Raw genomic sequence first — 12015 nt, 5'->3', positions numbered from 1 at the left:
AAGGTCATACAGGCAGTACCTGTGATGGAGCAAGGACTTGAACCCAGTTCTCTCAAGTTCTAGGTTAGAGTCCTAACCGCTAAACCATCCTTCCTCTGTGTGTGTGTGTAGATACACAATTTCTTTTTAAATCCATGAATCAATCATTTCACAGGAAGGGGACTGTTCAAAGGGAACTTCAAGGGCATTGTTAATGAGTATCAGAAACAGGAATTAAATTATCACTTGTATGGAAACAGCATTTAGATAGGATGCTGATAGAATAATTGTGTGGTGCTTTTTTCAATGGTAGGTTTATCGCATCTGAACAGAGATCAGTTGATGAGCTCAGAGCATCTTTGGGAGAATAGAGTAAGAGAAATTACTCAAATACACGTTAGTTATTTAGATGAGCAGCAGCAATGTGCTTGGTGCTGTTTGCCAGTGGGAGAGGGCAGTCCTGGAAACTGATGCCCTCTATCCACAAACAAATACAGTATAGGCAGCAGAGTCCAGTCTGCTCCTGAAACCGGAAGTTCTCATTACCCAGATAAATGTCTAGTTCTTTTTTTGGTTTTTGTCATTCTAAGCTTCTGTCTTTGGGGCAATACCTTGGGGGCAATGAGTTACCCAGGTGGTTTATGCATAGTGTGAAAAGTATTTATTTCCTTTTATCAGTTGCCAATGTGTTGCCTTTAACGTTTCATTGCTTGACTGTCCCATTACTCTTATTATATGAGAAGGTAAATAGAAGTACCTGACTTGCCTTCTCTACCATTCCCTATCCCCTCTTCTGTCTCCTCTGTAAACTAAGCCTTTCCAATCTGCTCACTCTCTCCAAGACTCAAACTCTCATCACTGGTCTCTGAACCCCCTTATTTCTGCTGTATCCTTTGTGAGATGAGATGACATAAAATGGACATGGAATTCTACCCCTCAGAGCACCCTAAACACTTCCTCTCCCTCCTTGTTGTTTATGCCTTTCATGTAATTGTAGATATTTAGCATGTCTCCTCCCCTTGATCATTACATAGAATTTGTTGTTCTCCTGGAAAGTGATCTGTTTCCTAATGTCACTGAGTTGATTGTATAGGGAATCCTACTCTTCCACTATTGCAAGCAAGAAACATAGGCTAAGATTTTCAAAGCGACCTAGTAATAAAATTAATGGAAACTGGATGTTCAAATGCCTTGAGCAGCTTTGAAAATCTGCTGTTTTCCTTTACTGGAGCAGCAGTTAAATGGGAAGGTTTTTAAGTGAGCTTCTCCATAATGGCTGGGTCTGCAAGGGCTTGTCTACACTACCCACCAGGTCGGCAGGCAGCGATCGATCCAGCGGGGCTCTATTTATCAGATCTAGCATAGATGCAATAAATTGACCGCTGAACGCTCTCCCATCGATTTTGGTACTCCACCAGAACAAGGAATGCAAGCGGAGTTGACGGGAGAGCGTCAACTGTCGATGTACCGCAGTGAAGACACCGCTGGAAGTAGATCTAAGTATGTTGACTTCAGCTATGCTATTCACGTAGCTGAAGTTGCATATCTTAGATCTACCCCGCGCGGTAGTGTAGACAAGCCCCAAGTCTCTGCTGCAAGGAAGTTAGTATCTGCCAGTAATTTCTCAGGAGGAAGAACAGAGGTATGGAAAGGGCAATATGATGGGAAAACATTCAAAAAGGGATGACCAATATCTGGACAGTTCTCGCCTCTGTTCATACAGCTGTACTAGTTTTGTTTTCACAAGCAGTTTTTGTGACTGGAAGGGCTAAGAGCTTGTACTGAGGCAACTTTAGAAGCCTCTACCAAGTTAAAAACAAAATGTAACAAACGTTTTGAGTTTAGGGGATTAGTAAAGAGAGATGGATGGAGTCTTTTACCTCCAGGATGCTGCTTTGACTCTAGTCCAGAAACACAATTTTCAAATGTGACTAAGGGCTTGACTACACATGAAAATTAATCTGGAATAAGGTAGGGTGTGAGTTTAGAGCAGTTTAACCATTCTTGCTTTAACTTCATGTATGGATGCTTTTATTCTGAAATAAGAGTGCCGTACTCCAAACTAGCTTAATTCACTGCCAAGGAGAAATGGCTAGAAAATAGGCTATTGTTTTTTGACTGCAAGTAGCTAGGTTGGAAGTAATTTGGATCGTTTGCTACGGAAAAACTAGCATTCTTCAGCTTGATCTTTGTTTCCTTCCTTCATATACTGGCTCCAGCGCATCATACTCAAAACAATAAATACCAGGAATTAAGTAACACAGGAGGAACGGTCGATTCTACAGCAAAAGGCCTCTGTTAGAGGTGGCCTATAGAGGGGACAAGGAAGACGAAGTAACACATGCGTCACTCCCTCCCTCCTTGATAAAATAGAGGCATAGCTATCAGAATTTTTGGATGCAGAACGCACACAAAATAAACAGCTATAAATTTTGGCTTTGCTGAACAAAGGGTACACAATGGTTACATAGATTTATCCAGTTAATAGTTGCAGTTACTGACCCCGTAAATCATGTCTACTGCTTTAAAGGGAAGCTTAGCCATTTGGGATTTTTAAAAAAAAAAACCCACAACAAAAAAACCATCATAGTTTAGATTCAATACATTTTACTGTCTCTTATCTCTTAAGCTTTCAGTCAATAAAAAATCTTTCCACAGAAAGAGAGGTCCTAAATGTTTCATGCTGCTGAAAGCTAAAGCTTCAAGACGCAATTTTGGAGATACAGGTTGGATAAGCACCAGCCAACGCTGCTGACCCTGGCTTGTTGCAGACGGTGCCGTTTTTAACATGGTTTGCTGATCATTGTTATACTTCTCTATATTAAAGAGACAAGGTGGCTCAGGTAATGTCTTTTTATTAGACCAACTTTTGCTGGAGAAAGAGACAAGCTTTCAAGATTACAGGCGCTCTTCCGTGTAAGTGAAAAAGCTGGTCTCTTTCACCAGCTGAAGTTGGGCCAATGAAAGACATTGCCTCATCTACCTGGTCTCTCTGTCCTGGGACAAACATGGCTAGAAGTGCACTGCAGACTGTTCTCTTATCTTAGACGTTTTCAAATGTTTTCATGTAGCCCATTTCCTCTTCAGATCTCAAAGACATTTACAAATATTCAACAATTAAATCCCCCTAATACCCTGGTGAAGCAGAGAAGTAAGTATTTGTTGTTAGGCCCATTTTACAGATTTAATTTTCTCCCCCCGCCCTCTTTTTTTTTTTTTTTTCTGATTGAATAATTAGAATCATTCCAGAGATTATCAAGCAACCAGGTGTTTCTCATGTGTGCGAGGTCTCTAATGTTTTTATGTATGGCCTGCAGTCATACTACCTCAGGCCATGGTTTCATCAGATATCACAACTTGGAGGAGGCCTGGTCAATATCTTGTTGGGACCTCCATGAAGCACACCGTGCTGCAAGGAACAGTGGTGGGGATTCAGTAAGTGGCAGCCTCTTGAATCAGTCCTGAATGAATGCCCCCATACTTGATGATTACCCATTCTGTTCGTTCCCTGAGGGGCACCTAGCATTAGCCACTGTCAGAAGACCGGACACTGGGCTGGATGGACCTTTGATCTGATCCAGTATGGCCGTTCTTAGGTACTGTGCTGGAGGATACAGTGCTGCTGGAGATATAAAACCAAGACCCAAGACATTTGTGATCATTTAAAGAATCTATGGCCCTCATGATAAACGCAAGAAGCTGCTTTGAAGGTGCTCAGGGGCTTGGAAGGTGGATTAGTGAGCAGAGTACAGGTGAGATGGCCAGAGTCGACAACAAATTAAATGATCACATAATCTTGAACAATCTAGAATTTGCGTACATTTATAAAGATACACTTGACAGTACATCACATGTGTATGCAACTAAACATATGCAGATAAAATAAGCCAGGTCTTTGATAATCTTCTGACTTAATGGTTCCCCCAGTGCATAGCAAAGCTTTGAGTGCTGTGTGTAAATGTTATAGTAGACTGGGAGATTGTGGAGCTGTGTACTCGTGGAGTGATGTGAGATCTTTGGAAGAAAGGTATTCTATAAATGCCAGTCATAGGAATGTCAGTAATTACTGCAATTTTCCTGGAGCCTTTCCCTAGCTCTGTGGCACATCACAAATCCACTTTGGTTTCCAGAGTAGAAATTCCACACGTACTCCACTGAAACAAGATTTACAACTTCAGGTTTAGGATTTTGACATAGCTCTGACATGTGCCGCAGTTAGCTTTTGGAACTGTTTCCCTATTAGATTCCGATCATTTACAGGATAAAACTTATTTTGCTATTGTCTGCTAAGCCGCTCTGCAGCCAGCTCTTATTACTGGAGGCAACATTCAGATTCCAAATACTCCAGATGCTTCAATCAGAAATCTTTACCAGCTTAATTGTAGGAGTGTTTGCAAGACTGAGTGCATATTAACTGCCACAGCAGTCATTGGGTGCATTATTTAAATTTTCCATTTAAAAGCTGAATTGGAATTTGATATTATTGTCAAGTTGCAGGAGGTGGGGTGCCTCAGACTTGCATATTGCAAAGACGTGGAGAAAGTCATAAGCCCTTTCTCTATGATGACGTGGTTAATTCTCTATGATCCAAGAGCCCAAGTGGCAAATCTGATGGACTGGACCTGCTTGAAGTGTCATCCTGTACATCAGACCCCAAAGGTAGTGCTGCCAGTCAAACCCTGCTTGTGATCCATTTCTGTGCTGCAGTGTAGGGTTACATTGCTTGTGTGGCAGCAGGCAGGCAAACCAACAGCCAAATAAATCAAAGACAAAATTGTGCCAGAAAGCCCTTTGACAAGAAGCTGAAAAGGGGGGACGGTGGGAAGTGAGAGAAGAGGAGAAGGTACTTATTTGTGCAATGTGTAGCCGGGCTTCTTTCATAACCTGGAATTGAGGGCAAGTTTCTGTGTTGCGTACTCCAGGGTCAGTACTTCACTGACTACAGGTTTCTTGACCAGTTGCAAACAGTGTTCATTGCTGCTGAACCTGAGTAACAACGTCCAGAACTTGTAGGTGGATGATGGTTTTTATTTCTTCTTCAGATATTGTGTACCCCATAAGTCTTGATGATCTACAGCATGGGCATTCATGTTGCTTAGCAGTACAAAAATGTGATCAGTGCTGCCCCAAGAAGCTCAGAGTCTGAGTTAAACATAACACGGCGAGAGATGATAGATAAATAAAAGGGAGCTGAGCTCTGGAAAGGCAGGAGTTACAGCAGTGAAAGACCATGAGATGCTTATTTTAACACACACTTCCTCTTGGTTTCTCTTCTAAAATCGACTGTAATACAATGAAGACCGGTGTCCAGAATGAAGGTCTTCGGCTATAAGTCATGGTATGCAAGTTGCCATTCACTCACAAGCAGGATTGTACAGGATTTCTGTAGAATAGCACAGATGCTTTTGGAAATTGTGCTGTGTTGCAAATTCCTACCGCCTGAATGACTGCTACACTTGGCAGCAGACAGCACTGTGTGTTCAGGGGGTTTTAAATTAAGAGCCCCCACTCTTTTATATACTGACTGGTGATGGGGCATATAAGTATGGAGAGAATCTAATCAGATTGTGTCCAGAGGATACATTTATTTATTAAATCCAGTCTCCTCCCAACACTCTGGGCAATTTGGATCCTCATGTTACAGATGGAGAAACCAGAGGCAGTGGAAATAAAGCAAAGCTCTACTCTGAAAAGTGCCTTCATAAACTTTGCACCATCTTACTAAGGAGATCTGCCCCCTGTGTGTATTCAATCATCGTTGGCTGAACCTTAGGGAAAAAAGGAATTTTTACTGCATTTCTTTTAGTCTGGCAGAGCCAGCCTATCTAAGAGAGGGCAAGCTGGAGTCTGTTCCTTCTTGTAGCTCATCAGAAGAGTTTCCTGTGATTTGAATCTGTTACATCTGAATCCAGTAGTGACAGATGTCGCTGAGGGCAGAATTTCTCAGCATTAACTTAACATGCAAAGAACCCACGTTAACTCTCGGACCCCATAGTGTGTTTGGTGGGACAGCAGCTAGAAAGAGCAGCTTTTTACCAGTAAACTGAGGTCACTTTACTCTGGAAATCATTGAGAAGCACTACACGTGGAACCTCTGCAGAGCCACACCTCAGAATCATATGACAGGAGGTCAGGAGCATCACTCGGAAGTTCCCAGCTCCAGTCCTGTGCTTGGCTCTCCAGACACACCTCCCTCAGAACGTTTACTGCAGCACTGACTCAATGAGCTCAAGTCCTATGGAATATATGGGAGTGAGCCGGGTAATATATTATAAATAACCAGCCATATATTGGGGTGGGGGTGCGTATTCATGTGTGTGTGTTTGTGTGTATGTATATGCACAAACACACAATAATATAATAATAGCCGAGGATAGATGTGCGAAAAGTTGGTAAAGTCTCATTATTATTTTATTTCAGCTCATTCAGACAAACAAACTGAAACACTATCCTAGTATCCATGGAGACTTCAGCAACGATTTCAAACAGCCATGTGTTGTGTTCACTGGACATCCCTCCCTCAGGTTTGGGGATGTGGTGCACTTTATGGAACTGTGGGGAAAATCTAGCCTTAACACTGTTATATTTACAGGTAAGTCATAAGTTCTTGTTGGACCAGATTCCCAGGGCCTCCCTCGTTCCCCGGTTTGATGACTTCAGTAGGAGCTTGTTCAAGTGAGGCTCTCAGGACTGACATCAGTGACAAATAATTTATACTGCATTTCATTCCCATTAGCCCTGCATAGCCAGTCCTTGCCTTTTGTAAGCAAGATCTTCGTATGTACTGCAGTAAAATGCCTTCAAGAGATCAGCTCTTGGATGAAGAGCAGTTGGCTCAAGCTGAACCCTGCCAAGACAGAAGCAATGCTGATTGAAAAAGGGAAATGCTTTGATGAGCTGGCCAAGACTTTGTCTTCAACTTCCATCAAAAGCATACAGCCCTTATTAATCAAAGTGGTACAAAACCTCAGGGTCCTCTCAGACTTCTTGCTACTCTGGGCTGACCAGGTGGACTCAGTTTCCAAAATGCCTCCCTTTACCTCCAGCTTGCTAGGAAACCTCATTCCTACCTTGTGGCCGGGGACCTAGCCACAGTGATCTATGAGTTGTCACCTCCAGTCTGGATTACTTTAGCTGACTGTATCTGAAGCTGAATGTGAAGATGATACACAGGTTCCAGCTTGTCCAGAACGGGGCAGCCTACTGTCTCCCTGGCTCAGGCGCTGAGAGCAGACCTGTGCTCAAGTCCTTCCACATTCCCACAGTCAGCTTCCGATGCTAGTTTAAGGCCTTGGTCCTAATTTTCAAAGCAATTAATGGATCAAGCCCCTGCTGTGGCAAAGGCTGATTGTGATCTATGAACTACCAAGACAGGTGCATTCCTCTGTGACAATGCAGATCCCAAATCCCAGGACAAAGCACATGAGAGCTGGGAAGGAAACATCCTCTGAGGAGAACAATCTTCCAGAGGTGATTAGAGTTTGACCATCGTTAAGAAATGTTGCAAAGCCTTCCTCTGTGAGAGAGCCTTTCCACCAACCCTGCCCCAAGCAGAGTTCTGTCCCTGTAATGGTAAAAGTTCTAGAGACTCTGTTTTTTTCTGTGGAAGGTGCCCTGATACTATGGTGATGGGTGGCAATATCAAACACGTAGATAAAAGGGTAAGGTCTTGGGACAAGATCAAAATAGGGAGAGGAGATGGGAGGCTCTGTAGATGGTCACGTACATCCCAGTTGAAAAGGCAGGACATAGTCCCCATATTAAACAGACACTACATTTTGTCACTAATGAAAGCCAGCAGAGGCCTATTTGGAAGCAAAGCATGAGCCCTCCTGAGTGACTGGCTGTGGGTATTTGTACCATATTCAGTGTTATCTGGGTAGTCACTCCATCATTAACTGCTTTAGCCCTGATTCCAATAGCTGGCAATGCTGCCATATAGCAGCATACCACTTTGGAAATACCGTACCTCACGCCTATTCTGGACTTCTTCATTTAGGGCCAGGTTCTGATGTCCTTACGTTGATTAGTACCTTACTCCACAGTTAGTCCCATGGAAATTAATGGAACTACTCATGCAGTCAGGTATTACCCAACATGAGCAAGGGTATCGGAATCTGGCCCTTGTGAGACGGTGTTTCATTCTGAGCCTTCCTGCGAGGAGAAGCAATTGTCCCGTCAGATACTAAAATGGAGTCATTCTGACATCTGCAGAAATAGAGTAGGTTCTCTTATTTATATAGCTGCTTCACAATGCTATTAGGAGACCCTAAAGCTGGTGGCCAAAGCTTCGCCCTGACCCAGCCTACCTGAGGCCTCCTGAGATATGCAGCATTGCGTCTGCTATGGTTTCTTATAGTGAGTTTAGTTCAGTCAGGGTGTCATTGACAGCCCTGCGAAGAACAGCCTATTCTTCAAACACGGGTAGGGCAGTGATGGAGCAAGCTTTTCCACATCCTTCCACCAGTGTTCCCTCCAGTGAGATTGGGGCACAACCCAGCATTGAGCCTCACTGCCAAATTTCCTCCCATTGTTCTCCACAGGTGCAAGTAATGGTGGAAGAAGTAATCCACAAGAGTTGGGTGTGTGTTTGTTTGGGTTTTTACCACCATGTCTCCTAACTCTGTTCTGAATCGGTGTCAGGGCTGTACTTACACTTCCGCAATTGTTACCCGGGTGGAAAACTATGGATCCGAATTTTACTAGCGCAGACGAGACCTAGGAGTGTGATGGAAGTTTGGGGAAAGTTTCTGGCTCTCTTTAAGTACATGCCCAACAAGGATGCCAGTTAGTACCAGCCATTGTGGGTTTAGTGAAGAAGCACCGATCCCCTAGAAACTAGTTTGAGGTCACTACCAAAAATCACATATAAGCTGCAGAACAGCCATCTGATGGCAACAGCTTTCAGCCACTACTACCTGTGCTAGAATGCACTGGTAGCATGGAGGTAAAAAAGGTGAATATCCTATTACGTGCTGCCCTGAGTTATCCAGTTCTCTACAGATCCACTAGGGTTATGGTAGAATATTTGGTGAATAGTTCCTTATTCTTCCATGAGTCTAATACTGACACCCAGCCTAAACTAAAAGGAGTAATTATGAGGAAAATGGTGAAAATGTATTTGCTGAAGGTGATACTGATGCAAAATCATCTTCAAATATGAAGTGTTTGTGTTAGATTTTTGTCAGGCTGAGAAACCAGGCCACTCAGGTGGGTTTGTGATACTGAAAAATGGTAAATTGTGCTTTTTTTTTTTTTGGATCTGATTAAAACTAAGAGATGCTGTTTTTGTCTTGATTAAATTTGTTATAGAAAAAGCAGGCAATAATGCTTTCAGATGAAATGGTGCTGCTCTGCTGCTTGATTGAGCTAAGACTAATTGTGGGCATAATTTTCATCAAATTAACTGAAAATAACTAGGGGAGAAAAAGGAGAAATCCATAAGTGAATTAACATTGCCAAACGACAGCCTGTCTAGACTAGGGTGTGGTGATAGGGGGAGGAATTTTGGCAATATTCTTGAGACATCAAATATCTTCTGCATTTTTTTCCCCCTCTTCCAGAGCCTGACTTTTCGTATTTGGATGCATTAGCTCCTTATCAGCCTCTGGCTATGAAATGCGTTTACTGCCCCATTGACACAAGGCTGAATTTTATTCAGGTGTCCAAGTTACTCAAAGAAGTCCAGGTAATGAAATCTCTCTTGCCTTCCCTTTATGTTTATAAACCTACACCCACCCACCCAATGGATACTTTCACTGTGGATGATCTTTATATTAAAGAAATGACTCTTTGTGTTTTCTGGTTTTGCCAAGTCTCTATAAGGGAGCACACAGCATATGCCTCCTCTTCTAACAGCCTGCACTGAAATGTGTACAAAATGGCCACCAGTCTCCAGACAGTGGACTTTAAACATTTAACTGCTCACTATGCAAAGTAACAGTAGGTATGTAGCATAAAACATCACACATTTCCAAGACTGAGCCTCTTAGCAGTTTATAAACACAATCATTTTTCCTGTTGAATCTTTCCTGCTTGTTTAAATATGCCCTGGATGTGTGTGCTAAGTATTTATGTCCCAAAAGTACAAGGTGTGCTGAGATACCTCAGATTCATTAACTTCAGTTAACTCCACCATCACCTGGTCCCTCAGACCTATAATCACAGCTTTCTCTTTGATACGGACACTGCACTTTCTGGGCCTGCACATCCAGGTCATATCCAAATCCTGCTGCTTCCTTTTTTATCTCCGGCCAGACTGCCAGAGCTCTTGTTCAGACTGACGTCTCCCACCTTGGCTACCACAGTCTCCTCTTCAGTCTTCCCGCCATTCACCTCACCCCACCCCTTTCTATTCAAAACACTGCTGCTAAAATTTTCTTCCTGGTTCATCCCTTCAATCATGTTACCCCCACCCCTCCTCCTGTTGGGTTCTTCTGTTGGCTCCCTCTTCAGCACATCCAACACGCACGATAGTGTGAAGAGCTGTGAAAGAACAACATCGCAATGTGAAGAGATGATTGGCTATCTTCCCCTTCGCTCCATGAATGATGGCAGATTCCATTGTTCGCTTCTTCCACCAGCACCTTCTTCCATGTTGCCCTTCGGTGTGGAATGTCCTCCTCCTCTGATCAGTTCTCACAGACACTGCCTTGTCCATCAGACCCACACCTCTATCATGACCCCTGTAGTAAACAGCCTATTAGTGATCTGTTAATATAGCTAGTTTTAAAAAAATCTATGAAGCCTCCAAATTGTCTGTTTGGCTAATATATGCAACCATATATTCCTCCTACTGTCACCCTTATCTTCCCACTCTCCACTCCCTTGTATTCTACAGCCACCTGTGGCATTTTGTCCCTATTTCGAGTGAAAGGTTTTTGGGACTGTCTTCAGTTTTGTTTGTACAGCACCTGGCATAACTATTGACATTTGTTTGTATTCAAATGCTGCCTTAGGACACCAGTCAGGGTCCATTGTGCTAGGCACTATATAAACACATAGCAGACTGTCCCAGCCCTGAACTGCTGACTCCAATCCTGATTAAGGGCGTCTAGGTGCTACTGGAACACAGCTAAGGTATATTACTAATGTACAAACACGTTACAAACCTTATAATTGCAGTGTCAGTGCTTGCATTATATACACCTTCTAGGGCCCTGCACATTGACAGTTGGACGTCTGTCTTCACCACCATCTTCTCTTCTCTTCTAGCCTCTCCATGTGGTTTGTCCAGAGCAGTACACCCAGCCTCCACCCACCCAGTCCCATCGCACAGACCTGATGATAGACTGCCAGCCGCCGGCAATGTCCTACCGCAGAGCAGAGGTGCTGAGTCTCCCGTTCAAGCGGCGCTACGAGAAGATTGAAATCATGCCAGAAGTGAGTGACTAAAGGAAAACAGCATGGTGGCCCCTTGCTGTCTAACACCACATTGGTCCTGGTGCTCCATGTTTGTAGTCTCTTCAAACAGAAAGGTGTTACACATGTGACTTATATTGCATATGAAGGTGCAAAGCACTTCCCACTAAGCAGAAGGCCAGAATGAGAGGTACTCATGAGAGGGTGTTCACAGTGTGAATAACTTAAGGTTGACGGAATCACTGTGGGAAAACTAAAATGTTAATTATCCTGTGCAAGCACGTCACACTTCAAAGCACATCACACATATGTTAATCCTCTGTGGACACCGGTGAGGTCGCCAAATACAATCCACATTTAAAAGATGGGTAAACTGAGGCACTGAGAAACTGAATGATTTGCCCAAGGTCTCACGGTGAGTCCGAGAGAAAGCGGAGAATTGAAAGTCAGGACTCCTGGCTTCTGTCTCCTGCACCACTTGCTAGAAAAACCCTCTCCTTCTCTTGTGAAACCATGTTAAGGCACGCTAGCAAATGGCTTATTTAGTGTTAACAAATGATGATTCAGTAAACGGTCTTAGAGTCCAATAAGTTAATTGGTTGCTTATAACCATATAACATATGCTCATAGACTTTAAGGCCAGAAGGGATCATCATGATCATCTAGTCTGACCTC

General features: G+C 43.2%; 1 protein-coding gene across 2 annotated transcripts in view; it reads left to right on the top strand.

Moving 5' to 3' along the window:
* INTS9 (integrator complex subunit 9) overlaps positions 1–12015 on the top strand; it is an 82375-nt gene that overhangs the window by 54876 nt on the left and 15484 nt on the right. For both annotated transcript variants that reach the window (XM_074946763.1, XM_074946764.1), the window contains 3 exons: positions 6400–6571; positions 9543–9667; positions 11194–11361. In XM_074946763.1, coding sequence (XP_074802864.1) covers positions 6400–6571; positions 9543–9667; positions 11194–11361 — 465 coding nt within the window. The remainder of the gene's footprint in view (positions 1–6399; positions 6572–9542; positions 9668–11193; positions 11362–12015) is intronic.

Source organism: Natator depressus, chromosome 3 (assembly GCF_965152275.1).
Source record: "Natator depressus isolate rNatDep1 chromosome 3, rNatDep2.hap1, whole genome shotgun sequence".
Classification (NCBI taxonomy): domain Eukaryota; kingdom Metazoa; phylum Chordata; order Testudines; family Cheloniidae; genus Natator; species Natator depressus.
The sequence above is the reverse complement of the archived record's forward strand: the minus strand, read 5'-3'. Positions and strand labels throughout refer to the sequence as shown.